This window comes from Plecotus auritus (assembly GCF_963455305.1).
Source record: "Plecotus auritus genome assembly, chromosome: 2".
Classification (NCBI taxonomy): Eukaryota; Metazoa; Chordata; class Mammalia; order Chiroptera; family Vespertilionidae; genus Plecotus; species Plecotus auritus.
The window spans coordinates 20397499-20424265 of record NC_137771.1 but is presented as its reverse complement, the minus strand read 5'-3'; the positions used below and the strand labels follow the sequence as shown (position 1 = coordinate 20424265).

Here is a 26767-nt window from a genome sequence, read left to right as displayed (position 1 = left end):
ACCTGTGACCCTGCAGTGCTCTGGCCAACGCTCTAACCACTGAGCAACAGTGGCCAGGGCCCTAGCTGCTTCTGTCTCACCACACTCATCCCCGTCTGACATACTGTGTATTTCTTTCATTTAAGAACATCCCTCAGGCATCTACTGAGCACCAACTACGTGACAGCCCCTGTTCTACCGTATTTATTACCGTCCACCTCTCCCCTAGGGTGTAAGCGCCACGAGGCTCAGATTTTTGTATGTTGTTTATTGCCGTGCCCCCAGCACCTGGACTAATGCCTGGTACATAGTAGCTGCTCAATAAATGCCTGTTGGATGATTGAATGAACTGAATGAAAAGTTTAACATCAGCTTTGACACCAGCTGCCTGGAGACTCTGGCTGTGGTGAGCCAGGAGGAAGGCGCTGAGACCCTGTGGGGCCTGTGCCTCTTTATCCATTTCTCTTGGCTTCCTTTGCAGGGTCCACCTGGCGTGAGGGGCTCCCCGGGTCCTCCAGGCCCTGTTGTGAGTATCTGTGGTTTCCTGGCTTGATTGATGAGCTCTCAGAGGGGTCCTAGTGCTCAGACACCATTTCGCTGCCTTGTCTCCAGGAAGCGGGCAGGGCAGACAGAGGAAACCCCCACTGTCTGCTCCTTTCTCTCGTCGGAGCGTCTGTGGGAACTGAGGACTCCCACCGCCGAACCCCTGGGGATGGGCCTGCTGTGCCTGTGGTCCCGCTTAGAGGAGGCCCTTGGGACGCATCTGTGTTTCCCCTTCCCTGACCCGCTGTGTCTTACACAAGGGACCCAGGCTGCATGGGGCAGGGGGCAGGGCTTCTGGCTCGTGGTCTCAGCAGCCAGGAAAGCATGGTAGCCAGCCTAGATCTCTGTGCCCCTGTGACACCAGGCCCTCCAGGGGCCAGGGGCTGCGACGGAGCTGCCTTCCACCGCTCTGTAGGGCCGTCGCCAGGACAAGTCTACAAAGAAAGGCCAGACCAGGGGCCTCCTCCTTGGAGCCCTCTGCGGTGTTGATATGGCAGGAACATAGAAGTGACTAGAAAAGACCGGAAGAACTGAAAATGCTTTCTTTGGAGAGAAAAAAAAAAAAAGGCTGGGAGCCTGTGGAGGTCAGGTGACAGGCGTGAGGGGCTCCACTCCAGCAAGGAGGCTCAGTTAGACTCAGGGAGACTCGGGAAGGGCTGCTGACTCTGGGAACTGTTTCGTGTCTTTGCTGATGGCACAGCCACTCCTCCTGGAGCCCAGGGGAGGAGCACGTGTGTCTGGGCCAAGCCTTCCAGTGAGCCCCTTTTCCAGCTGCCTTGCAATATTCCCGTGACCTCTCCCACGACCCTCAGCCCAGACTGCCCAGGGAGGCTGTGCTTGTGAGATGTGACCTGCCTGTTTCTCCCACCAGGGCCCCCCAGGTTTTCCTGGTGCCGTTGGCTCCCCCGGATTGCCTGTAAGAACCTAGCGCTGCTCGACCTCCCTTCCCCCCGCCAACCAGGTCTCTGTGGCTTTTGCTGTCTCCTTTGCCGTCACACCCTCACCTCCATCCTCCGTGTTTGCGTTGTCCGCCTGCAGGCATGGTAGCTAACGACACAGGTTCCTGAGGTCCCAGCAGCTTGGACATCCTCCTAGTCTCTGCCTTCTTTCCATTTTCCCTTCTCCCACCTCTCCTGCCTCCTTTCTCTCATTGCCCCACCCCACTTCCATCTCCCTTTTCTCTCCCACAACCACACATCACTCCCCATGAGTCCTCTCCCATAAGTCCTCTGGAGCTATTTCACCGTCTTAGCTTAAGCTGGTGCCTCTAAGGGCCTCTTTATTCCTCCCTTCTCATTTCTGCCTCCTGCTTCTCCCACCTTTGGTGTTGACTAAAGATTTGCTGAAAGTCGTTCTTGGGGCCCTGCCAGGCACCTGGCACCGAGCCTGGCGGAGATGCCAAAGCTTTAGGGCTTCACATTGCAGGCTGGCATAGGTTTGCTGCCCTGCTGCTTGGCCAGGCTGTCCAGAGGCCCCCGGGAACCGAAAGGCGAGTGCCTGCATCTTTCCCATTGTCCTGGAGGACACTCTCAGCTTCCTTCCCTTCCTTTCCGCTCTCTTGGCTCCAGTGCCAGTCTGTTCCGAGGCCGCACACGTGATGCCAGCCAGTTTGGTTTCTGAGTGTCGGGGGGCCCTGCCCCTCTGTCCGGGCCTCTTGGCCGGCTCCTTCTGCCAGGTGTCGTTAATTGCTCTGCCTTCATCATCATCACGGTGTATTGAAGTCATCCCCATCCTCACTGTTGCTCCCTCCTGGGTCATGGACACTAACCTTGTGTTTGTCAGATTGCGTGTTCCTGGGGTCCGGCTCCTCTCCTCCAGGCCTGGTGACGAGGGCCCGGGGAGCGGGGCCCCCCTTGCCGCAGTTCCATCTGTCCCCACGCCCTCATCCTGGCCGGACCTTGTCTGTTTCTGCTTGCTTGGGTGAAGGGGCCATCTGTCCGTCTAGCCATCTGTCTTGTGTTGTGGAAAGGTTTGGGCGCCGTCTCTTGTGGGCATGAGGGAGAAGGGGCAGACATGGCCCCTTAATGGTGAGGTGAATGTATGAAGGGCAGAGCGAGGCGGGGAGGGGCGCTCTGGCTTTGATCGGCATTGAGATCCCTTTCCACCCTGAAAAGTGACAGGGGATGTTCTGACAGGAGCCTTCCCCTGTCTCTCCCGGGTCCCTAAAAGAAGGTGATTTTGATGAGGGGGGGAGGGGGATTTGGACAGGTAAGTGTTGGGTACCTGGTGGGACATTTTAGTGGGGGCATCATGCTAGGGACACCTCTCCAGACAGTTGCCACCACAGGGAAAGGACACACACGTCACCCTCCTAAAGGTACACCCCAGACAGTTACTACAATAGGGCACACCAATGACAGTCACCTGCCCGGGAGGCACCCTCTGGGATCACCCACCTGGGGGACATATCACTGTAGTTGCCTGTCTTGAGGAGTATGCTTCTGAGAGGCACCCATCTATGGGAGTTTATATCTCTGACAGTTAGCCTTCTGGGGCACACACCCTATGGACACCTTGCTGGGACCCTAGGGGGCCACCAGCAGCCCCTCCCCGCCCCCCTTTGCCTGGAACAGAGACAGAGGGTGTGGGGTGGGGGCAGGAGTTAGGGGCTGGGCGGGAATGCCCTCCCCTGCAGTTTCTCATGATTTTTCTCTCCAAGGGTCTCCAAGGAGAGCGAGGCCTCAGGGGCCCGACGGGAGAGAAGGGGGAACTGGTAAGAGGAGGCCACAGGGGCCTGAGGTAGATGAGGAGCCCTGGGAAGACAGTTCGGGCCCCAGGGTGGCTGCTGTGCGGGAGATGGGAGGGGGACTCCTACTTTTGAAGCTCTCTGCCCCTCAGCCCCGATTCCCTCGGGGTGGGGGTCTTCACACCACCTCAGCATGAAAGGAGGCCCATCTGCAGGCGCCCAGCTCCCTGTAAGGGGCAAACACCCCTGTCCCCTGGCTTCCGCCAGCGTCCCTGGGGACTCTTCTCCCCACCTCTTCCTTCAGCGGGTCCCTCTGCTCCCCCTCCCTGGTCCTCATCAGCCCCTGCCCTGGGCCCCTCCCAGGGTCTCAGTGGAGGTCGAGGCCTAGCGAGCCTGGCCTGGGGGAAACGGCCCCTGTGGCTGCTGTGCCGGGTGGGTGCCTGCCGCGTGGCAGCTCCGGGGCCCAGCGTAGCTCTGGCTCTGGCCACCCTTCTGCCCCGGAAGGGGGAGCAGAAACGTTAGGGGCTGATCATGTCTACCTTTCTTTGCAGGGTCCTCCAGGGCAACCTGGCTACCCAGGTGCCATGGGCCCACCGGGACTGCCTGTGAGTAAGGGGGCCCTGGCTCTGGGGGTACTGGAGCCTGGGCGGGGTGGTCAGGACAGGACCCGCTTGGCCCTCCCTCAGCAGAGCAGGCTCCTTCCTTCCCCAGCATTTCAGCCCGTGCTCTGCCGGGCCATCCACCCACAGCCCCGGCGGGAGCCCCTGGGTGGCACGGCGTGGTCCCTTCTCTGCCCTTTGGGGACCCACTGCAGTCACTGCACATCGAGGCCCAGATGCTCAGAGGCCCCTGAGAGGCCGAGACCCGAACACTGAGATCAGCTCCTGGGGTGGGGTGTTAGATGATTGGAGGGTCAGCACGGAGCCGCCACCCCACTGGGTGGGCACGTCCCCCCTTTCCACTGGGGGCCACCACGGCAGATAGGCGCAGCCCACCTCTTCTCCCCGCGTACCAGCTGCAGTCTCCACCCCTCACATTAGTGCGGTGACAGCAGGCCACGGGGCTAATTCCTCTCTCTCTCTGCTCACTTGTCAGGGCATCAAGGGAGAGCGAGGCTACGCTGGGCCCTCAGGAGAGAAGGGAGAATCGGTGAGTCTGAGTTGCAGCTCAGCACGGGGGCGGGAGCAAGGCTTCAGAGAGAGCTGGGCCCTGCCCGCTGCCTCCACCACCGCCACTAGAGATTTTCCCAGAAGCCTGTGGGGGGGGGGCATGACCCCTGCTTCCCTGTCCCCTGAGTCACTCCAGCTGCATCTCAAGCAGTCAGCACAGGCTGGTGGCGGTGGAGGCCAGAGCTGTGAGAGTGCCAGCAGGATTCATGGAGCCAATGGCCGCCTGCCAGGGGGAGGGGCACCGGGAGTCAGCTGACAGGAGACCCCTCCCACCCCCACCCAGCAAAGGCAGGCTTACAGGGGCGGCCTGAGAGGCCCAGGCCTGGCATCTAGACCCAGCTCAGCCACCTGGTCGGTCCTCCCCGCACCAGCCTGGAGCCACCCTTTGCAGGGCCAGGCCCTGGCTGAGTGCAGGAGCCGGGCTGCTGGCGGATGAGGACACAGGCTGGCGAGGTGGTGTGGCTCACCAGGGTCCCGCAGCTAGTTAGTGAGTTAGGGTGCAGCCTGCATTCGAACCTGAGTTTCCCCTTCCCCCTCACACATGTCAGTGAGGCCCCGGTGGGTGCAGGCGACCGCGCTGTGCATTTATTCAGTAACTCGTGGGCCTGCTGGGCGCCAGGCTCTGAAGATGCTGTGGTGAATAAAACAGGCAATTTTGTCCCCTGACCTCATAGGGCTCACATTCCAGGGGGTGGGGGAGGCAGATAACAGAGGAATAGACAAACATACAAATGATGAGAGGTCTGATGGAGAAAACGGGTGAGGGCTGCAGTGGCGTACAGAGCGCTGTTAACATGGATGGTCAGGGAGGCCTCTCTGAGGAGGTGGCCTTTGAGCTCAGCCCTCAGTGAAGTGGGGGAGGGGCACATGGTTTCTGTACTGGGGAATCCCAGAGGGAGGGACCAGGGCTGGGAGCACGGAAGGAACAGCTTTGAGCCATTTAATGATCTAATGATTTGAGAGACCTGGAAGGGGTCCGGGAACAGAGGGCATTGTGGGTAGTGGGTACCGTGTGCAGAGGCCCGGGGTGTAGATGTGCAGTGTGTTCAGGGAGCAGCGGGCTGACCAAGCAGGGCAGGAGATGAGAAAGGGAGGGGGTAGTGAAGTTGAGGGGTGGTGGGTACCAGATCACAGACGGCCTCAAACCGGCATTGGTGGGAGGTGTGCTCCTCCTTCAGTTGGCGGAGGGGAGCCATGCAAGGTTTTGAAGCAAGAGAGTGTTATAACCCCAGCCGGGCCGGGGGAGGTGGCAGCCAGTTGCTGGCTGGATTGGAGTGAGCCAAGTGGGGGGCAGGGCTGGTTAAGAGCTAGTCCGGTAGCTCAGGCACGAGGGGAAGCCTGAACAGACCAGGGCTCAGAGGCCTCCCACCACATACCCTGCCCCATCCCCTGATTGCCCACCTCCTCCCTCAGAGGGACTGATTTTGCTCCTTTGTGTCCCCAGGGCCCACCAGGATCTGAAGGCCTCCCTGGTCCCCCGGGCCCAGCGGTGAGTAAGGGAGGGGCGGGGAGATGTGGACATGGGGATTCCTAGGCCTGGTCCTGGTCCTGCCCTGGGATCTGGGGGCAGGAAGATTGAGTTCCATCTGCATTGTTCTCTTGGTGACAGGGTCCCCGAGGAGAGCGAGGACCCCAAGGGAACTCCGGTGAGAAGGGCGACCAGGTGAGTGGCAACTAGGACCTGGCTAGCCATTCTGGCACAGTGGAGGGCTGGGTCCTCTCCTTGGTGGTCACCGTCACGTGTGGAGGGGTGACCAGCTGTAGCCTCCCAGCCCCCATTCATCTGGAGCTGTAACCTCCCACCTCGTGCCCAGAGCCTCGCCTGCTGGCCATCTTGGGCAAAGTGGAGGGCAAGGCCCATGTCTAGAAGCAACGTCACCCTGTCACTCTTTCTACCTCGTGGCCAGGTGGGAGAGAAGGGCAGCCCAGCAAACGGTCCCTTGCTTCTTCCCGCAGGGGTTTCAAGGCCAGCCAGGCTTTCCCGGCCCGCCGGTGAGTGAAGACACGAAGCAGCTCTGTCTGATGTGATTCCATCTGGAAGGGCAGGCTGACCGGCCAGGCTCGGCTGGATGGGCCTGTGGAGGGGAGGGAAGAGGCACGGGGGTGGGGAGGGGAGGGAAGGACAGCCTGGGTGGCCAGGCCTGATTCCAGGAGTTGGGACCTGGAGGTCAGGGCCTCCTGGGTGGGCCCCAGCCCAGCAGGCAGGCCGGACCCAAAGCTCCTGGGTGGTGTTTCTAGAAAGCATCCACAACAGTGGGGCACACGCAGCAGGAAGAAGGAGGGAGCTCCGCCTCCAGCCCACTTCATTCCGATCTGCTCCTTTGTTGATATAGGGTCCCCCTGGATTCCCAGGCAAAGCAGGAGCGCCTGGCCCACCCGGCCCCCAAGCTGAAAAGGTGAGCTGGACTCCAAGTTGGCCACAGTCACGGATCTGAGTCATTCAGCCCCCGTTTCAGCCCCAGCATCAGCCTTTGGAAATTCAAGAACCGCCTCCATTACATCCAGGGTGGGGAAAGGACCTCCAGGATGGTCCTAGGAACACGGCCATACTGGCAACAAGGCCCCAGGGCAAACCAGTGGGCTCCTAGGATGGGCCAGTACACCCGCCAGCCTCTGCAGGAGGTCTCTGCCTGATGGGAGAGGGTGGGTGGGGAGAAGGCTGAAGGGTACAGTGAGAGGGGGTGACTAGGGTGTGACTGGCTGGCCTAGGCCAGCTTCATCTCCTCAGGGGGGCATGGGGGGGCGTTGGGGGAAGGAGGAAGTGTGCTGACACTGGGAGCCCCAGCGCCCCACAGCAGGGGGAGCTCCGGGCACTTTACTTCTGGGTCTGACACCAGCAGGAAGAAACTCACCTGGAGGTGTTGTCCCCAAGGGCGCAGTGTGACTTGGTGACAAGGGTGGGAAGGGGCAGCCATCTGGGGAGCCCCACACTGGCTGCCCCCGGGTTTGGCTTGCTAAACTGCCCTGGTCTGGGGGGCTGATGTTCCCGTCTCAGCCCAGTTTCTGGGCTGGTGGTGTAAGAGGCCCAACACTGACTGAGAACTTGGGGCAGGGGGAACCTCTTTCCTTTGGAGCCCACACAAAGGGGTGCACAGCTGGGGTGACTTAGAGGGCTCCCTTGCTCTAACTATTCGCTGTCCAGACAAAGAAATGAGGCCCGGAGAGGCCAGGGCATCCCAGGGGCACGCAGCAAGTTAGGGGCAAAGCTGAGGCCTCCCTCCCAGCCCCGGGGAGCCCCCAGGCTGCTTCCCAGAACCAGTGCCTACCAGCATGGGCAAGGCAGTGGTGGGGCCACCTCCCTTCCTTCTGAGGGACCTGATTGGCAGCCACTGCAGGAGCCCTCTGTGCTGCCTCTATATTCCAGGGCTGCCTGCTAGCCTAAGGATGATCATTGCAGACAATCCCGAACCTCTGGCCAGGGGTTCCATTTACGATTCCCTGTGGAGCTGACATTTCTCTGGGGCTGTGCTGACCCCTCCTGGTGGATGGTGGCATTGCACTGCCACCCAGAGCTCTTCTCCCTCCACCCCACCCCAGGGGTTTCTAACTGGATCCCTTCCTCTTGGCCACCCCCATAGCCACTGCTCCAGGGCAGCCACTCTCTCCCCGCTGGGGATGCAGCAGCCTTCCTCACCAAGCTGCCTATCTGGCCCCCTTCTCCTGTAAACACTCTAATTCAAATGGTCTGTTGTCATCACTCCCCTATTTTGAAGCTTCAATGGCTCCCCAGGGCCTGTAGCAGCGGTTTTCACTTTATTTTGTAGTCCTAGAGTCTTGTCATCACACAGAAGCTCATATGGACCCTCGGTCTATAAAACAGATTCAAGTGGAGCTTCTCTGGCTAAGGCAAGGGAAGGGGGTCCTGGAGTCCCACCCACTGGGCCCCCACTTTGTGCCTTAGCTCCGAGGCCCTCCGGGAACCCCCAGGACTCTGAGAAGTACCGTTTGAAAATCACAGGTCTTTGTAATAATGTTGAGCACGGCGCTCAGGGCCCACAGCCACCAGGCTCTAATCTCCCCAGCCTCCTCCACCACCCATCACACGGGCTCCCCAGACACCCTTGGCTAGGCCAGGCGTGCAACCACTTCCAAATCCTTCCTTCTCCTTCTCTGAAGCTCCCTCTGGCGTGCCCTTTCCTCCTCTGCCGCCTGCCAGGCCTCAGACACCAGGCGGAGTCAGCATCTGGTGACACTTCTGTGACTCTTCCCCGACCCGGGCTGGAGTGAGCCTCGCCCTCTTCTGAGCTCCTGTGGCCCCTTCCCCACAGAGCACATGGATTGCCGCGTTGCCCTGATTGTGAGCCTGTGACCCTCACTGGACTGCGAGCTCCTTGAGGATGGGGGCCACCCCTTCTCACCGGGGAGAATCAGAGGCTCTGTAGTGCTCGGTGCCTCGTTGGGACTGAGGCGAACTGAGTGCCTTCAGTTAGCACACGCTACTGAGCACCCACCGTGCCAGCCCCTGGTCAACTTTGGAGAAGACGCTAGACTTCGTAGGCTCTGTCCCTTCCGTGGAGCAGCAAGGAATGCTCTGCAGATGAGACAGATCCTCTTGGGGGAGTGGTGTGTGGAGTGTATCTACTTAGTCCAGAGCAGAGCTGGGTTAGGAGCCAGCTGTCCTGGCTTCCAGCAGTCACCGAGCATGTGGCCCAGGCCCTTGTCTCCAGCATGGGATGAGGCTCTGCTGCTTTTGTTTCCAGGGCAGCGAAGGGCTGCGAGGCCCATCAGGCATGCCTGGTCCCCCTGGGCCCCCAGGGCCTCCCGGGATTCAGGTGAGTGTGTGCCCCCTTAGCCTGACAGGCGTGGGTTATATGTGCGTGTGCGTGGGTGTGTGCGCGTGTGTTTGGTAGGGCTGGGAGTTGGGTGGGGGCGGAGAGGCTGGAGGTTCTGGGCAGGCTGTAGAAATGCCCGTTTCCTGTTTCCAGGGCCCTGCCGGCCTGGATGGTCTGGACGGGAAGGACGGCAAGCCCGGCTTCAGGGTGAGATGATGCGCCGGGGAGGGCCCCCTCCTTCTCCAAGAGCCAAAGTCCAGGGAACCCTGATGAAGGGACTGAAGTGGCCCCCCACCTCCATCAGGGGGAGCCCATGCCTTCCCTTGGTCTGCCTCTCACTGCACCCCGCCTCCCTGGGTCTCACTTATCCTGGTAGCCTTGGCCAGCTTGGCTGAGCTAGGCCTCACCAAAGTCAGGACAGTGAAGTGAGTAAGTTCCTATCCAGAAACTCAGACAACTAAAGAAAGAGAACCCTCAGGTCTTCAGCACTATTTTTATAGGTCGCAAGGGGTCCAGAGCCCCAGACTGGGACCCCAGGTCTTGCTCGAAGCCTGCACAGGCAGGGTGGCCTGAGTGGCCACAATGGCATAAGGGTCCTGGACTCTGGCCTGGTCAACAGCTCATACTGGCTGGCACCAAGGTTCCCAGCCCGTGAGTGGATGGGTAAACCCACGGAAGAGCCAGGTTGCAGGCATGGAAGGACTTGAGCAAGCTCCTTGATTTGCTGGGGAATCTGAAAGGGATGGAGCCATGGCAATGAGCAGAGCATCCAGGTCAATCCCCGTCTGTACCCAAAAGAAGGAACACTGAGGTCCAGAGAGGGGGTAGGGTTCATGCAGGGGCCATGGCCAGTCAGAGGCTGAGCCTGGCTTAGTCTTCCCTCTGCCGCATAGGACTTCCCTCCATCCTGGGGCGGGTGGGGGAGGGGCTGGAGAAGGGAGAAGACAGTGGCCAGTGAGTTGGGTACAAGCTGGACAACGTTCCTGCCTCAATGCCCCCGATCTCTTTCCCTAGGGAGAACCCGGTCCCGCTGGCCCACCTGGACTCATGGGACCCCCGGTAAGTCGAGCTTCAGGGAGGAGCTGGGAGGTGCCACCACTGACCCGGTGCAGCTCTGCTTTGGTGCGTGGGGGTGTGTTCTGATTTGTTTAACCTGAGGAAAGAGGATGGGACGAGGCCTCTGGTTGAGGCGAGGGATGTGGCAGCTCCCTGCTTCTCTTCTAGGGTTTCAAGGGGAAAACAGGACATCCTGGCCTCCCAGGACCAAAGGTAAGGGCCAAGCAGGTAAAGCCTGGCCCCAGCCAGAGCGGACAAACCGCCTGATCCTTGCCCGAGACACCATCCCCGCATCCAAGCCTCCTGAGGCCGCTGGTGCCTGGCAGACTGGGTCGGGGCTTCTCCCACCCACCAGCCTGAGGGTGTCAGAGAGCCTCGGGCCAGAGTGGGGCATGTGGCTGGATCCCTCTGGTGTGGGGGGAGCCAAGTGGCGGTCTGGTGAGCTCCTCTCTCTCTTTTAGGGCGACTGTGGAAAGCCAGGTCCCCCCGGCAGCAGTGGCCGGCCCGGAGCTGAGGTGAGGGCTGGATCCATGCACGCTGCCTTTGGACAGCCTCTGGGCTCTGCTGATCCGATGCAGCCACTTCTTCGCTCACTAGCAACATGGCTGCCTTCTCTCCTCCCCTTTCTGGGGGAGGTTTTGCCCAACACGGCACATCTTGACTTTCTCCCTCCTCCTAAGGGTTGTACCTGGTCCCCTTTCTATAGGCTGTTGGGTCCTTAGCCAAAAGGGCAGGGCTTGGCCTTCTCCGGCTGGGGGCTCTGCTTTCTCTCTCCACAGTCCTCACGGGCAGGGCTGGGGCCTTGGCCTGGAAGGCTTAGGCCTGGAGGTCAGGGCTCAGCTGGGCTCCTGGGAGCACTGGTGTTCCACCTGCTCTGCTCAGCCCTCTCCCCCTAATAGCCCCGAGTGTGATTCTGTTTCTGTGTCGTTTCTTCTTTTTTCTGGCTCCTGCAGGGTGAGCCTGGTGCCATGGGACCCCAGGGAAGACCCGGCCCCCCTGGTCACGCTGTGAGTTAACCGGATTGTCTCTGCCTGGGGAGAGCTGGGATTCTGTTGGAGCAGGGCGGGGCGGGGGTGGGGGAGGGGGGAGGGAGGGTGTGAGCGACCTGGCAATGACCCCAAAGAACTGAGCGCAGGAGCAGCCCCAGCGCGTGGAGCCCTGAGGGGCTTTGGGCTCACCCAGTCCCGTGGTTCCCAGGCCTTTTGCCATTTTCTTGTTTTCTGGGTGCATTCGAATCTACTTATCTTTTTTTTTTTTTTTTAAGCATTTTTATTGATTTCAGAGAGGAAGGGAGAGGGAGAGAGATAGAAACATCAATGATGAGAGTGTATCATTGATTGGCTGCCTCCTGCACGCCCCCTACTGGGGATCGAGCCCACTACGCAGGCATGTGCCCTTGACCGGAATCAAACCCAGGACTCTTCAGTCCACAGGCCGATGCTCTATCCACTGAGCCAAACCAGCTAGGGCCGAATCTCCTTATCAAACAAAGATCATTCAGTTATTCAACAAATAATGACTGAGCACCTGCTCCACGCCAGGCACTGTTCCAGGCCTTGGACTAAGGCAGTGAGGAAGCAGGCATGGTCCCCGATCCCTACTTCTGTGCAGGCACAGCACACAGATTAATGCGGAAGTGTGTGATGTGCGGGGCGGGACTGGGGGGTGACTTTAGAGGAATTTTTTAGGAGAAGGAGCCAGTTGTCCAGCAGTTTGGGGAAGAGCATCCAGGTCCGGGGTGGGGGAGGGGAGGGGAGCAGGTGATGCAGAGCCTGAGGCAGGGGGAGCTTGGTATATTTGGGGAGCCCAACGTCAGCATGGCTGGAGTAGAGTTCAGGGGGTGTGAGTGGGAGCGGGAAGCTGAGTGTGAAGAAGACGTGATGCAGATGGTGGAGGACCTGGGAGGGGCAGGCTTGGGGTGGGGCGCAAATGGAAGCGGATATCCGTGGGAGGCTTTGCAGAGGTGGTGGCTGGTGGCTGGTGGCCATGGAGCAGGGTAGCCATGCACAGACCTGGTGTGTGTTTAGGGGCCGAGGACTTGCTGACAACCTGCATGGGGTGGGAGGTGGGAGGTGGGAGGTGGGAGGTGGGAGGTGGGAGGTGGGAGGTGGGAGGTGGGAGGTGGGAGCAGTAGAAAGACAGCAATCAAGGGGGACTCCTGTGTCTGGTAGCTGGGTGAGTGGGCAGTGTATTTACTGAGATAAGCGACTTGGAGAGAATATTAAGTAATAATGGATTTTCCGTCTACTCATCGGTAACATAGAGGACTGCCAATGGGCGCCTTTGATCAGTGTGAGGGAGCAAGCTGGTGGGGTTCCAGAGAAAGGCCAATCGGCACGCTGGCATTTTATAGCAGCCCTGCTGTGGCTGGCTGCGTGGTTACAGGCTTTGGGAAATGTTAAAAATAGCTCATGACCAAAAAACAGAACTCTCAGGTCTTCCGCACTATTTTTATAGGTCAAAAGGGGTCCCGAGCCCCCAACTGGGGACCCCAGCTCTAGCTCAGTCCCCTCTCATGTTACAGATGAAAGAAGGAGTCACACCCTCTGGATGTGTCCCCTCTGGAGACTGGTTCAGGGGCTGGGGACAAGAGGGGCGACAAGAGGGGTGCAGGGTTCCTCTTCTCACCTATCCACCCAACCCCGGCTGTGTGCCGGGCCCAGGGCTGGAGATTCCTGGAGCGTTCAGATGAGTAGGACAGACCAGGCCTCCGGAACGTTCCATCTGGGAGTGTGCAGGGAAGTGCTCTGAGAGGCGCGTGTGCCCTGGGAGCCCTGGGTGGCTCTGTGTGGCTCCGTTCAGGGAGGTGCCTTGGAGCTGTGCCTCCGCTGAAGGCGCAGGAGATGGGGGAGGGCATTTGGACAAGGGCCAGCCCAGGTGGGGCAGGAGCGCTCCTTGGTGTCTGAGTCTCATAGGAGACCAGGGAGGCCTGGGGCTGTGCTGAGCCCCTGCCCTTCACTCCCTGCTGCGCAGTCCAGACACCCAGCTCCTGCTCTTTGCTCCTCCCACAGTTCACAACGGGGGGGGGGGGGGCGGGCTCTGAGGACACCTAGGCCCCCAGGCCTGCCATCTGCACTGGTTCTGGGTGCCAGCTCATGCCCTCAGCACAGCCCCAGAGGTACCACTCCCTGTGCGGCAGGCATGAGGGTCCTATGAGCTTGGGGACCCTCAGGCCTCAGCTCTGGCACAAATCTTCTGGCAGAAGCTCAAGTGCAAGACTGAAGGGAAGGAGGGTTTAGGGCGAAGTTAGGCCTTGGTTCTGCTGTCGGTCCCTCCATACCTCTGGGGGGGCCTTGTTACTGGAGACTCTTTCCAACCCACTGCCTTTGTCTCTCTTTAGGGACCACCAGGGCCTCCAGGCCAGCCAGGCCCAGCTGGGATCTCTGCAGTGGTGAGTGACAGGCCCCCTCATCCCTCCCTCCCAGGAATTGGGCCCTGCTCTGCTGTGGGCTCTTTTCAGGGGGAGGTGGGGGGAGGGAAGAGCAGTTTGCCCAACCCTTGCCTTTCTTGGTCAGCCTCTCTTGCCCCCAGAGATCTCCCAAATGGCATGCAGTGAAAGTGAAGGGCTTTGGAGAGGGCTGGCGCCGTCCCAGGCCCTTCTTGAGTTCAGGAAGCACCAGCTCTCCCTGTAGAGCCCAGGGTTGGAGGCATGGTCCCTGGCACACAGCACCTGCCCCTGGCTCTGTGGAGTTCATTTTTCCCTCTCCCCTCCCCTCTCACCATCCTCCTTCCTTTTCTCCAGGGCCAGAAAGGAGACCAGGGAGCCACTGGAGAAAGAGGCCTTGCAGGCTTTCCGGGCGAGCCTGGCCCCCCTGGGCACCCTGGCCCCCCGGTAAGACCCCACCTCTTAACGCACAGCCCCAGGGAAAGGGCCAGGTGGCCTTGCTGGTGAGCACAGCGCTGCACGGCTGGGGTCTCCGGGGAAGGAGAGGCTGTCTGCATGGAAAAGCGCAGCGTGGAGCTTGTGCCTGAGGATCACATCATATTTGGAAGAAGGGACAAGCTCAGCAGCAGGCGCTGTGCCCACTGCACACCAGGCCGCTGCCTGACCATGCACAGTACCTACCGCTTGTAGAGATCCCTCGAACAGATGTCAGGCAGGGGACACTTGGCCCCTGATCCGCCCTGCCCCTCTCCGGGGGCGCTTTTGGTAACCACAGAAAACTTGGTAACCGGAATCGAACCCACAACCGTTCAGTTCATAGGCCGACACTCTAACCACCTAGCACACTGGCCAGGGCAATAGTACTTCCAGGCAGGTGAACCCCATCAGGTGGGACTGGTTGTCAGTGGGTGGAACTGAGACAGAAACCCAGGCCTCCCAGCCCCACGGTCAGGGCACTTTCCACCAACGTGGGGAGCATAGCAATGACCCTGGGACTGGTGGCCTGGGATGGGGTGCCTGACTCCAGCAGAGGTGATCGGTCAGTCCATGTGCCAAGAGGACCAAGTCTCACCTCTCACTCACTCTGATTCCTGCCAGCCCTTCACCTCCCCTGCCTGCAGGCTCAGGAGCCTCCAAGATCCGGGATGAATCTGCCTGGTTGCCTTGCAAGCACAGATTCCTCTTCCCAGCATCCTCCAGAAGTGGGTGGGCGGGGCCCAGGAGGCAGCCTCTCCTGTCCCAGGGAGGGAGCAGGCTCACCTGACCAGATCTCTGGTTCACACCTTCATTCAGCAAACATCTAACCTATTCTCAGAGCCAGAGAGTGTGCAAGATGCAGGATCTCAAGCAAAGAGCAGGGAGCTGCAGCCGGCTCCTCCTTCATTGGGCTCAGCCAGGGGGCAGCCTGGAGCTGTCCGTGTGGGGCTCGGGGACAAGGCAGGGGTGTGGGGTGAGGTCTAAGTTTCTGAGCCTGTGCCCAGAGTGTCCAAGGAGAAGGGGTAGGAGCAGGACCCATTGGTGGAATGGGGGCTGGGCATGCCCAGTGGGCAAGGTGAGGCATGTGACATCAAGCAAGGTTGGCATTCATCACATCTTTTTTGCTCTCACTTCCCAGGGTGAGCCTGGTGCAGATGGTGCAGCTGGCAAAGAGGTACTGTTGTCCTGGGCTTGTCCTGTCCCCGTGGGAATGCTGCTGCTTGCTCCTCGCCTTACCCTGGCCCCTTTGTGCATTCAGTAACCATTCTTCATGCAAATGTTCTCTGGACAGATGTGTAGGAAATGTGCCCTTGGTGCTCTGGGAAGAGGAGTGGGGGACTAGGTGATAAGGATGAGAGCGAGACTTGTTTTTCACTATTTTTTAACCGTGAACCTGGTCAAAGGGAGGCAATAAGAATAATCAACTCCAAACAAACAAGGACTGGGCACCAGTCCTTGCCAGGCCCTTCAATATGCTACAGATTGGCCCTTTCATGCTGACTTCTCACCTCTTTTTGTCTGTGACAAGGGACCCAGCCAACATAATCATCTAAGGCCATGCTCTGGGGGACATTCATCTCCTTTCCAGCTGTCAGCCCTTCTGTTATCAGGGAAGCTGTCATCATTTCTCACACAGAACCCAGCCAGACAGCGCAGGGGCCCGAGGCAGTGGGAGGAACCTTTTCACAGCATGTGCCTCCCCTGCGTGGCTTGGAGACGCTGCACAGACTTGACCTTTGACTTTTGATTACCTCTAGGGACCCCCTGGAAAACAGGGACTCTATGGACCCCCTGGCCCAAAGGTGAGTGGACACAGGCTGGGTTTGAGAGAAGCTCACGAGTTGGTTAAGCCTGACTCCCAGCTGTGGCTTTAGCCGTGGAGGGGAGACACAGGAAGGCCAGTGGACAGGAACACACAGTGGACAGAACTTGGAGCAACCTCATCTCTGAAAACTTCCATCATGGGGCTGTTTCGAGGTTCTTAGCTGTGGTTGGGGGAATGCAAATTTCAAATTAATTCAATCATTGATTGATTGATTCATTCTATCTGCAAGCATCTGCTTGGTCTTGCTTCCATTCCTGGCCAGGTGCTCACTTAGTCCCGTCACACTTACTCTAGAGCATGGCAGATTTTACTGAAAATTAGACCCTGTGCTGTAGGATCAGAGGGAGAGAGCACCAGCTCAGCTTGTGAGTCAGGGAGGCTGCACAGGAAAACAGGAACATTCATCTGGGTTGGGGAGTGCACTGGGTAGAAAGGAGGGGAAGGGCATCCAGGCGGGGAGGACCCAGACAGTCTGGCCACATCAGAGAATGATAACCTCTGAGGTCTGGAGGGAGGTGCAAGGGCAGGGAGATGAGGCTGCGAAGATGAGATCAGAACCACATCATGAATGGTCCCGAAAGCCTGGCCACGGAATGAGGCCTTTATTCGGAGGGCACTTGGGAACTGGCAGAACGTTCAAGCACGGAGTAGCCCCATGAGAACTGTCTTCTAGAATGACTGTCCTGGGCAGTGAAGTGAGCAATCTGTCAGGATGCTGTGGCCACAGTCCAGAGGCAGATGCTGGGGGCCTGGCTGAAGGATGGAGAGAGGGGCATCATGAGGTAGACTTGGTAGTATTTGGCAGTGCTGGACTGTGACTTCCTGTCCTTGCAGGGTGACCCCGGACCTTCAGGACAGAAGGGCCAGGCAGGAGAGAAGGGAAGAGCTGGCATGCCTGGTGGGCCCGGCAAGAGTGGCTCCATGGGGCCTGTTGGGCCACCAGGTCCTGCAGGAGAGAGAGGCCACCCTGGATCTCCAGGGCCTGTGGGGAGCCCCGGATTGCCTGGGGTACCTGGCTCCATGGTAAGGAGAGGCTGGCAGCTACGGGCACTCTGGGCATTCAGGGTAGAGCAGGGACCATTTTAGAACCTCCTGCTGACGTTCTGCAGGAAATAGCATGACTCCCCTATGAGTGGCTCTTAACTGTGTGTGGGAGGGTGGGGGGTGGGGGGTGGGGGACCCTCTCCCCAGAAAAATGCACTGATGCACGCAATGTTTTGGACCATTTCAGAGGGGTTTAAGATTAAGTATCTGTGGGTGGCTCCTGGGACCTTTGCTTCCCCCCATCCTTTATTTCCATAAAATCTATCCCCAGGGAGAGAGCACCAGGCTTGGAAGTATAATTGAGGCAGGTTTTCTTCTCTTTTCTCAGGGAGACATGGTGAATTACGATGAAATCAAGCGATTCATCAGACAAGAGATCATTAAAATGTTTGATGGTAATTGGCAGCCGCTGGGTGGCAGGGGGTGCTGCTGGCCCTTCCAACCTGCTTCTCCGCCCTGCCCTGGCCTCCTTTTCCTACAGCTCAATATCCTGCCCCCCACTCACCCCACCCCCCACTTACAGGGATGTGTTCAGTAAGACTTCAGACGTTCCTTGTCACCTGCTCTGTTCAGAGATAACATGATTCCCTCCCGCCCTCCCCAAGCCCCCACTGGAGCAAAGGAGACAGACAAGAAAATTGACATCAAACGAGTCTGCCTGCAGTGAGCTCAAAATAGTGGGGCGAGCAGCAACTGTAAGATGGCTGGGGTGGCTTCATTCTAAGCTTTTGTTTCCTGTTCATTTGCTCGTCCAGGGCTGGTATGCTAGGGACTGGGGAAAACATGGACCCTGCCCTCAAGGGGCTGGACATTGTGATCAGGGAGCAGACCTTGAATGCCAAGCAAGGAGTCGGGCTTCAGTCTGAGGCCAGTGGTGAACTATTGAAAGGTGCTGGAAGAGACGTAATTAGATCTGTGATTCAGAAGGAGCACAGTGGAAAGCAAAATGGAGGCCCGGACACGGGAGACCATAGATCAACCCCAGGTCCCTCGCTTTGACATCCCTCTGAAGAAAGGCTTCTCTGGACGCCATGCTGAGGGCCTGTCTGCAGCATCTGTGGTCATTCTGAGTCCCTGGGGCACCCTATGACCTGTCCCTGTCCTTTCTTACAGAGAGGATGGCTTACTACACCTCCAGGATTCAGTTCCCCATGGAGGTGGCAGCAGCTCCCGGACGACCGGGGCCCCCAGGGAAGGATGGTGCTCCCGGCCGGCCAGGCTCTCCAGGAGCACCTGGGCTCCCCGGTCAAATTGGCAGAGAAGGACGGCAGGGCCTGCCAGGCATGAGAGGTAGAGCTGCCCTCTGATTCCAAAGTGCACACGCAGTTCTCTGGGGCACACGTGAGCGTTGTATGAGTCTGCTGGGAGTATACTTACCCGTATGCGTGTACTTCTGATAATCGGACTGTGTGTGTCATTTTTCTGCTCAGGGATAGGACTTCTCATTTTATTTCTTTTGTCCCAGGATTGCCCGGTACCAAAGGTGAAAAAGGGGACATTGGTGTTGGCATCGCAGGAGAAAATGGTCTCCCTGGTCCCCCAGGTAGGAAAAGCCAGCATTTCAGACCAGGAATCTAGAGCATCTGAGATCTCCTTTCTTCATGCTCCTTCTATAACACAGCTGTGTGGCACCTCAAATAACTACAGGCCTATCCACCAACATTTACCTTATGTGACGTGTGTAAGGCCCTCAGCTAGGGCCTGTGTGGGGGGAGTGAAGGGCCAGTGCCTGCCCTCAAGTCCTAAATTGGGCTAGCACAACGCAGAAGAATAGAGTCAGATGCTGTGGGGCCAGTGAGTACTAACTCAAGTCCTGCTGGGCTGCATGACCTTGACAGGGTCACCCAAGCCAGGCAGTATAGCTAAAGAGAATGACTAAAGCCTGATGACCTGGCACTGAGACCCAGCTTCATTGCTTGCCACATGTGCAACCTCTCTGTGCCTATGTCCTCATCTATAAGACAAGAGTTCCTTTCTCACAGAACTGCTGTGAAGATTCAATGAATCCTATCTAATAAAGAGGGAATATGCTAATTGACCCTCATGCCATCGCAAAGATGGTGGTGCCCACAGCCAGTAAGGATGGAATATGCTAATTGACTGCCTCGCCCTCAAAGATAGCAGTACCCACAGCCAATAAGGAGGGAATATGCTAATTGACTGCCTCACCCTCAAAGATGGAGGTGCCCACAGCCAATAAGGAGGGGATATGCTAATTGACTGCTCTGCCCTCAAAGATGGCAGCACCCACAGCCAATAAGGAGGGAATATGCTAATTGACTGCCATGCCCTCAAAGATGGCGGCACCTAGTCCGCTCAGCCCCGCTGGGGTGGCAGGTGCGTGGCAAGGCCGGGCCTGCTGCTCCACACACCTGCCTCTGGAGTCCCCCAGTCCCCTCAGCCCCCCAACCGCCCAGGGCCAGCCCGAGGCACAGGCAAGCCTCAATGGTGGCTGCCCGGCTGACGCCCAAGGCACAGGCTAGCCTTGAATATTGGCTGCCTAGCCGCCCAGGGCCGCCCGAGGCTCAGGTAACCAGGGCTGGCCGAGGCTTGCGCTGCCAGCAATGGCAGCAGCAGAGGTATGATGGGGCGTCACCTTCCCCTGATTGCTGGGTCGCCTCCCGCCACTGAGGGCTCCTGGACTGTGAGAGGGGGCAGGTCGGGCTGAGGGACCCCCCCCCCACTCCAGTGCATAAATTTTCATGCACTGGGCCTCTAGTAATGCATAAAAAGCACTCGGCCTTGGGCCTGACACATGGAAGCTCTCAGTAAAACTATCCAATAGTATTGTTGTTGTTAAATTAATGTAAGGGTCCGATCAGGTCTCATGAGAACATGTTATAACCTGAGAAGAATTCATCAAATGTAAGGTGTTTTTGACCACAGCCATTATTCTTTCCTATAGTCTGGATCTCCTGATTTTCCTTTTCTGACTTCCCTCTCTAGGTCCTCAAGGTCCTCCAGGGTATGGCAAGATGGGTGCAACTGGACCGATGGGCCAACAAGGCATTCCTGGCATCCCTGGCCCACCAGGCCCCATGGGCCAGCCGGGCAAGACTGGCCACTGTAACCCCTCGGACTGCTTTGGGGCCATGCCAATGGAGCAGCAGTACCCACCCATGAAAAGCATGAAGGGGCCTTTTGGCTGAAATCACCATCTCCGTTAGATGAAGGACTCCATGGGGAACAAATGGCTAAAACTTATAAGACTCTGTGATGGGTTGTGAATGTTCTGAGTTTTTAATTGCTATTAATATTTTTTTATCAATAAATAAAAAATAAAGTGATGTGTAGTCTCACTTTCAGTGGGGTTTCTCTGGTGCTGCAGCAGATCTCCCTGTCATCCTCCTTGGTCATTTGGTTCCAGAGTCAAAAAGGGCATTTCCCTCACTGTCTGTGGTCCACCCAGTGGAGTTGTGGGATGCTGCTGTCCACGGTGCCCCAGATCAGCTCTCCTCTCCAGCTGCTCTGAACCGTCCCTTGGTCCTCTGGACTTGTGTCCTGTCCCTCACCGCACACTTCTCAGAGTCAGAGAAGGGGCATCGCTCGGCCTCTCCCTACTAGTGAGCCAAAGCAGGATTGAAGACCCCAATCCCAGCTCAAAAAGGCCCCTCCCTAGTTGCTTTTCTAAAAAAAAACAAAACAGTGTTTGGTACCTCACCTACCCTTTTCATTTCTTTAGCATGACCCAAAGCTAATGCAGGTTGCACCTTGGGGAATGCCACCCAATGCTGAAGGCTGTTCATCTGCCTGGCAGCACCTCCAAGTACAGTTTCTTCTTGCTGCTCCAGTAATTCTGTGATTAGAAAGCCTGTGAAACAGGAGGGAAGCTTGGCTCCAGCCCCTGGCCTAGGCAACCAGGGAATGCTTCTCTGGGAAATGAGATGAAACCTCCTGCCTGTACTGATGTATGGCCCTGTCACCAGCTCTCCTGGACTGCAAATGGCATCCTTGGTTAACCTAACATGTGATGCTTTCCCGGACATCTTAGCCTCGGCCTTCAGAAACAGGCTGCATCAGTACAAAGTGGTCATGGGCATACCATGATAGATCTAAGCTTATGGTCCTCAAAGTCTGCTGGGAGTCTGGTGATCTATCTCCTGTCTTCTCCACATGTAAAAAGGCTAGAGAGAAAAAGAAAGATAGCAAGTTGAATATTATAGAAACACTAGAGGCCCGGTGCATGAATTCATGCACGGGTGGGGTCTCTCTGGGTGGCCTGCGGGGATCAGGACAAAACCCACAGTCCAACACCGCCTGCAGCTCCTACCTGCTGCTCCCGCTCATCCGGGCCCCACTGTGCCTGCCACAGGCTCGCATCCAATCAGTCCCGATAGCAGTGCTCAACAGCTGTGAGCCCTGTGTCTGGTGTCCTCCGAGGGAGTGGCCGGGGGGATCGGGTCAAAACCAGCTCTCCAACATCCTTTGAGGGGTCTCGGGTTGAGAGAGGGTGCAGGCCAGGCCGAGGGACCGCACCAGTGCACAATTGGAGCCAGGGAGGGACCACGGGAGGGCTCCAGGGCGTGTCTGGTCCTGTCTTGCTCAGTCCCACTAATCTACTGGTCGGAGCATTAGTCCCCTGGTGGTCAGTGCACATCATAGCGAGCGGTTGAGCAGCCTTAGTATATCATTAGTATATTACACTTTGATTGGTTGAATGGATGACCTGTCACTGGACGACCGGACACTTAGCATATTAGGCTTTTATTATATAGGATTCCATCTCAAGCTTCACGTTCTCTACTTTTCAGACCTCTCGTCCTGGGCGGGCGGCCCTGTGAGAAAGCAACAGGGCACATCCAGCGGGACTTCCAAAGAATGTCTTGTTGCTGGCCCCAGCTTCCCGGAAGGTTTATCCAAGTTGGGTAAACTTCAAAAGGATCTCAGAGCAGGTTCAGAAATGTCCTGAGGGTCTAGATGCTGATCCAAATTGGCTGAAGCCTTCAAACTGGCTGTCAAATCTCTCCAGAGCTGGTGTTTCCAGCAGTTCTGAAAATTCCCTTCTCTGGTTGGACTCCAAATACCAGGAGACCCGCCTAGGGGTGGCTTTTCAGAACCGTTGCCCAGTATTTTCCTGCCAGGAGCAGAGGAGTGCCGTGGCCAGGGGAATGAAACCAGGCCGTCTCCTGAGCGTGCCTGATGTTTTTAGGTGTAGGAGGAGTCCGTTCTTATTTTATCTCCCACCAGCAAGTCTCAGTTAACCCTGGTTCTAACATAAGCCGTGAAAAAGCAAACGCATCACCTTTGCCTTGAAGTAGCAGCCAGTTTTGGACAGTGGATGAGGACAGATGTGAAAGTGCTCCCATTGGAAGGCCAGCTTCCCCCTCAGCCCACGCCGTGAAGTGCTAACTGATGACAAAGAGCATGCTGGCGCCAGTAGAAAGAAAGAAAGAAAGAAGCAAGGACCAGCTGTTGCATCGGGCAGGACGGCTTTGAAGACCAGAGGGGAAAGTCGCCGTGAGAAAACATCAAGCTCAGCCCCTCTGAGGGCCACCCGGGCATCGATCCTGACAGAATAAGTGATGCTTTCTTCACTTTGGTTCTTGAGTCAAATTCCATGACGGTTAGGTTTACGCTTTCATGATTTGAGTGCTCATCTCCCTGGAGTTTGAAATTGCTGTATTTTCTTGGACCATGAAGAACCAGATGGAGAGCGGAATTTATAGTCTTTTCTGTTACCGTGGTCAGCGAAAAAACAGTCCGTGGATTTTGCTCGTAAGTTCAGGAACCGGGTAAGCTGAAGAGAAAGGAAGGAGGGGCACATGCCTTCCACGCCTTTGAGGCAGCTTTCTCACATTCCCTCCGCTCTTCATGTCTTAGGGTATTCCGGGCTTTTAAAGCAACGCACAGATCCTTCAGATTGGCAAAGTCCAACTTGATGAGTCCATTTCCTCTTTCTACTTCGTGCCAGGAACTGTCTGGGGATTCAGAGGCAGATATGGTCGCTGCCCCCGCAATGTCTGTGGGGAGAACAGACAGTTAAACAAGCAATTACAATAGAGTGGGATGCTGGGGCAGTACCAGGCACTGGGGGAGCTCGGAGCCGAGGGACCTAACTGTGTCTAGACAGAGATGGATGTAGGCAGAGGGGCCAGCACGTGCCAAGGTCCGGAGAGGATGGAGTCCAGGACGCTGAGTGGTGAGAGAGTGCAGTGTGTGGGTGGAATGCGGACCGTGAGCAGGGAGACCGTGGGAAGCAAGGGTTTTCTGTGAGAGTGTGTCGAGTCAGATTTGCCTAAGGTGGAGTTCACTGACGGCCGTGTGAAGAATGGACTGAGAAACCCTCTGCTCTGTAAGACGAAGAAAGGCTGCTGCGTGTTTATTCTGCAGAGGAAATCCCAAAACGTGATGCCTTCTGGAATTTAAATCTTCCTTGTGGTCATATTTGCCCATCAACAGAGTCTATTTAGACTCTTCACATTTGGTCTGTTAGCCTCTGACCCGACTAGATCTTTCTGTTGTTGTCCTGAATAGTTTACAGGAACGGAATGTGTGCATTGATACATTCCATTATAGAATTCCGTAATGAAAGGGGAGTGTGGCCAAACTGCCATGTCTGCTGTTCCCATTTTTCTGTTGGTTCTGTGGAAAGCTGCAAATCACCCTCTGATCCACAGCATCCACTTGGAATTTAAATTTCAGACTGGCTCTCGTTGGAATCAAAGAGAATTAATTCCATAATAATTAGGTGAGTGTCAGGCTGCTTTCTCATCAGCAATCCTGGAGCTTGGTGCTGAGCCTGGATGCCTGTGGGGAATGATGTCTCTAGGGGAGGAGATATTTTCCAGTGGATGGGCCTTCCAGCACCAAGCTCTGCCTCACCTCTAATGGGTCAAACGCAGGGCTTCCATGACCTCAGGAAACTGCTCTGTGCTCTTAAAAGGGCTGGAATCCAAGTGTTCTCCTTTGGCTAGAGCTGAAACAATAGCAGGAGCCTCCCCACCCACCTCTGTCTGCTTCAGGTAGTTGAGGTTCTGGAACTGAGCTGATTGTTTTTTCAGTCTTTGGAAGGTCCTGATCTGCCTTTTATCCAGCCCTCTCCAAGATAAACACACCTGGGCCTGCTGCAGGTCCTCAGAGGCAGAGCCCTGGACTTGGCTTTGGCTGGTTTCTGACAGCTCAAGAGATGACTTGGATGCCTTGCCCCCAAATAGCAGTCATCCAACAGGCCGTTCTCCTAAGAGCCCTTTGCTGGGCAGAGGGAGCTGGACGTGAAGTTCTCATAGGAGTCTAATCTTCAGCACCTAGACAGAGCTTGGCAAGTGGTGGGAACTCAGTGGGTTGATATGTTTGTACAATAAAATGAGTGCATGTCACATTATCCCCTTTTGCAGGCCCTTTGCAGGCCACACGTCACTCTTCTCTCTGCCAGCAAATGTCTCTTGCCCTTTAGCCCAGACCGCAGGACTTCTTCCTTTCTAAGATTTTGCCATTTGATTCCACCCATTTTTTTGATTCAGGGGCGGGGGTTGGGGGGTGGATTTACAAAGGTAAAGAAGACGTACTAAACACTAAGGACTGAGCAGTTAAAAGATTGTGGACCTCAATTCAAATCCTGACTCCTCCATTTATCTTTTTGGTAGTAGAAAACTCACTTAGCTGCTTTCAGCCTCAGCTCCTCATTATAAATGGGTAACAGTATCTTCTCAAAGGATTATGGTGAAAATGAAGCAACACATTGTACTTAGCACAATGCCTGGTACCTAGTAAGCATTCAATACACAGCAACAACTGCTAATATTTATTGAATTCATGCCAGGAACTGTTCAAGGCACTGGGGATAGAGGAGGAATAAGAAAAGGACAACCCAGCGCTCTCCCTCCCTGGAGCACGCCCAGGCCTTTCCCTTCCCTCGCCCTCTCCCTGCCCTCCACACCCCCTTCCCCCCACCCCCACCCCAACTCTCCAGGCACATTATCATTAGCTTCCTGACTCCCAAGCTCCAATGGCCCTTCCTTTATGTCTATAACTTGTTTCCTAAGCCCCTTTCTTCTAGGAATTACTTCTTCTGTAATGTACTTAAAAAAAACCACACCAATATACACGTATACTCTAACGAGGACAATTCAAATAGTGACACGTACAAAACTACTTTAGATGTGGTGCCAAGGAATGTCCCCCCAAGGAGGTGATCTCTGAACTGAGACCCGGATGGCAAGGAGCCAGCCAGTGAAGAGCCAAGGGGAGAGCATTCCAGACAGGGAGAAGAGCGGATCCGAAGGTCAGGAGGTGGGAACGATGTGGGAACGTTCCAGCTGGGGTGGAGACCAGGATGCATGGCTGGAGTGAGCTGGGACAGCGTGGCAGGAAGTGAGGCTGGACATACAGGCAGGGTCTGGGGCACAGAGGGTCATGAAGGTCATAAGGATGTGTTTAAATGTTATCTTAAGAGTTAAGGGAAGCCTCTGGGGGAGTTTAATCCAAGGAATAACATTATCTGATTTACATTGAAGACAATTACTCAGGCTGCTCTATGAAGAATAGAGTGTGGAGTAAAGCGTGAAAGCAGGGACTTTGGTCAGGAGGCTATGGTAATGACCCAGCCACAGATGACGGTATCTTGGATTAGAGTGACAGTGCAAACAGGGAGAAAAGAGCAGATGTGAGTCTATTTTTGAACTCAAACAAATGGAGATGGGATAGTGTGTGGAGAAACAGAGGCCCCACAAGAATGCTCCTAGGGTTTCTTTTTTTTTTGTTTTTTTTTTTGTTTTTTTTTTTTTTTTCTTGAGAGAAGGGATGGATTTTCTTAGATGGAGAGGAATGGTTTTTAAGAAAAATATCAGAGAGAACTCATATAAGGCAGGCTGGAATATAGCACAGTGACAAGACCGAGTGCAAAGAGAGGCAGGCAAGAGAGTGGCTAACACTGGAGCTGGAGGGAATGTGAGAGAGTGAGGTGGACGATGGGATTGCAACTGAGCTCTGAAGTGCTGGCAATGGGAAGAATGTTGTTCTGGCAAAAGGAATGGTTCGAACCTAAGTCTGGACAAAGGCAGGTGCAATAACTCAGTTTTCAAATCCCTACATATTTATCTGGCAGCTGAGGAAACTGAGATTCAGAGAGGTTAAATAACTTTCCCAATGGTCATACATTTAGAACGTGGTAAAACCAAGATTCTCACTCCAAGCAAGAGTGCTAAATGGTGAAACTGAACATAGTACAAGAATGAAAGACGAGGGCTGTAAAACATAAGATAGGAAAGGTGAGGTTGGGCCAGACTGTGAAGGACTTGGAGTGCCAGAATGAAGAGGTTAGGGCTTATTTTGGTGTAGATCAGCAGTGGGGAGCGTCTGGCCCGAGCGCTGTATAAGGCCCGCAAAACCATTTGGTCTTGCCCTGCCAAGGCATTAGGGTTGAGTTAACTATATGTTTGATCAAATATAGCAGGCCAATTTTTAAGTGGATAATTTTGTATGGCCCACGAATTATGTCACAAGTATCCAACTGGCCCTTGGCAGAAAAAAGTTCCCACCCCTGGGATGAAGAGGAGCCATTGTAGGCTGTCCAGTGGGCAAGCAACATAACCAGCACTCTGATTTTAGAAAGTGCCTGGCTAGACAGATCAGCTGGAATGGGTAACACCTTATAATATATTCACTGGTTTATTTTTTAAAAAATACAGTGTCAGGCACTGTGTTAGGTACTGGGGGTATAATGACAAGCAAACACAGACACAATCTGTGCCCACATGGAAGAATTTAACAAATTAATCAGATAAGTGAGAGCCTGAACCACCAAGTGGTAAGTAAGTACAGGACTATAAAGTCACTTTGTAACCAGGATTTGACCTGCTTTAGGGACCAGTCAAGACTTCCCTGCTGAGAACT

At 56.1% G+C, this 26767-nt stretch overlaps 1 protein-coding gene across 6 annotated transcripts in view; it reads left to right on the top strand.

Annotated features, from left to right (window-relative positions):
- Window positions 1–20234, top strand: part of COL16A1 (collagen type XVI alpha 1 chain) — a 49537-nt gene extending 29303 nt beyond the window's left edge. For all 6 annotated transcript variants that reach the window (XM_080654997.1, XM_080654998.1, XM_080654999.1 and 3 more), the window contains 24 exons: window positions 461–505; window positions 1394–1438; window positions 3182–3235; window positions 3760–3813; window positions 4304–4357; window positions 5822–5866; window positions 5987–6040; window positions 6334–6369; window positions 6711–6773; window positions 9078–9149; window positions 9303–9356; window positions 10164–10208; window positions 10374–10418; window positions 10667–10720; window positions 11159–11212; window positions 13546–13596; window positions 13948–14037; window positions 15206–15241; window positions 15825–15869; window positions 16727–16915; window positions 17265–17331; window positions 18050–18226; window positions 18402–18479; window positions 19883–20234. In XM_080654997.1, coding sequence (XP_080511123.1) covers window positions 461–505; window positions 1394–1438; window positions 3182–3235; window positions 3760–3813; window positions 4304–4357; window positions 5822–5866; window positions 5987–6040; window positions 6334–6369; window positions 6711–6773; window positions 9078–9149; window positions 9303–9356; window positions 10164–10208; window positions 10374–10418; window positions 10667–10720; window positions 11159–11212; window positions 13546–13596; window positions 13948–14037; window positions 15206–15241; window positions 15825–15869; window positions 16727–16915; window positions 17265–17331; window positions 18050–18226; window positions 18402–18479; window positions 19883–20085 — 1710 coding nt within the window. In that variant the 3' untranslated portion in view covers window positions 20086–20234. The remainder of the gene's footprint in view (window positions 1–460; window positions 506–1393; window positions 1439–3181; window positions 3236–3759; window positions 3814–4303; window positions 4358–5821; window positions 5867–5986; window positions 6041–6333; window positions 6370–6710; window positions 6774–9077; window positions 9150–9302; window positions 9357–10163; window positions 10209–10373; window positions 10419–10666; window positions 10721–11158; window positions 11213–13545; window positions 13597–13947; window positions 14038–15205; window positions 15242–15824; window positions 15870–16726; window positions 16916–17264; window positions 17332–18049; window positions 18227–18401; window positions 18480–19882) is intronic.
- Window positions 20235–26767: the final 6533 nt, after the last annotated feature.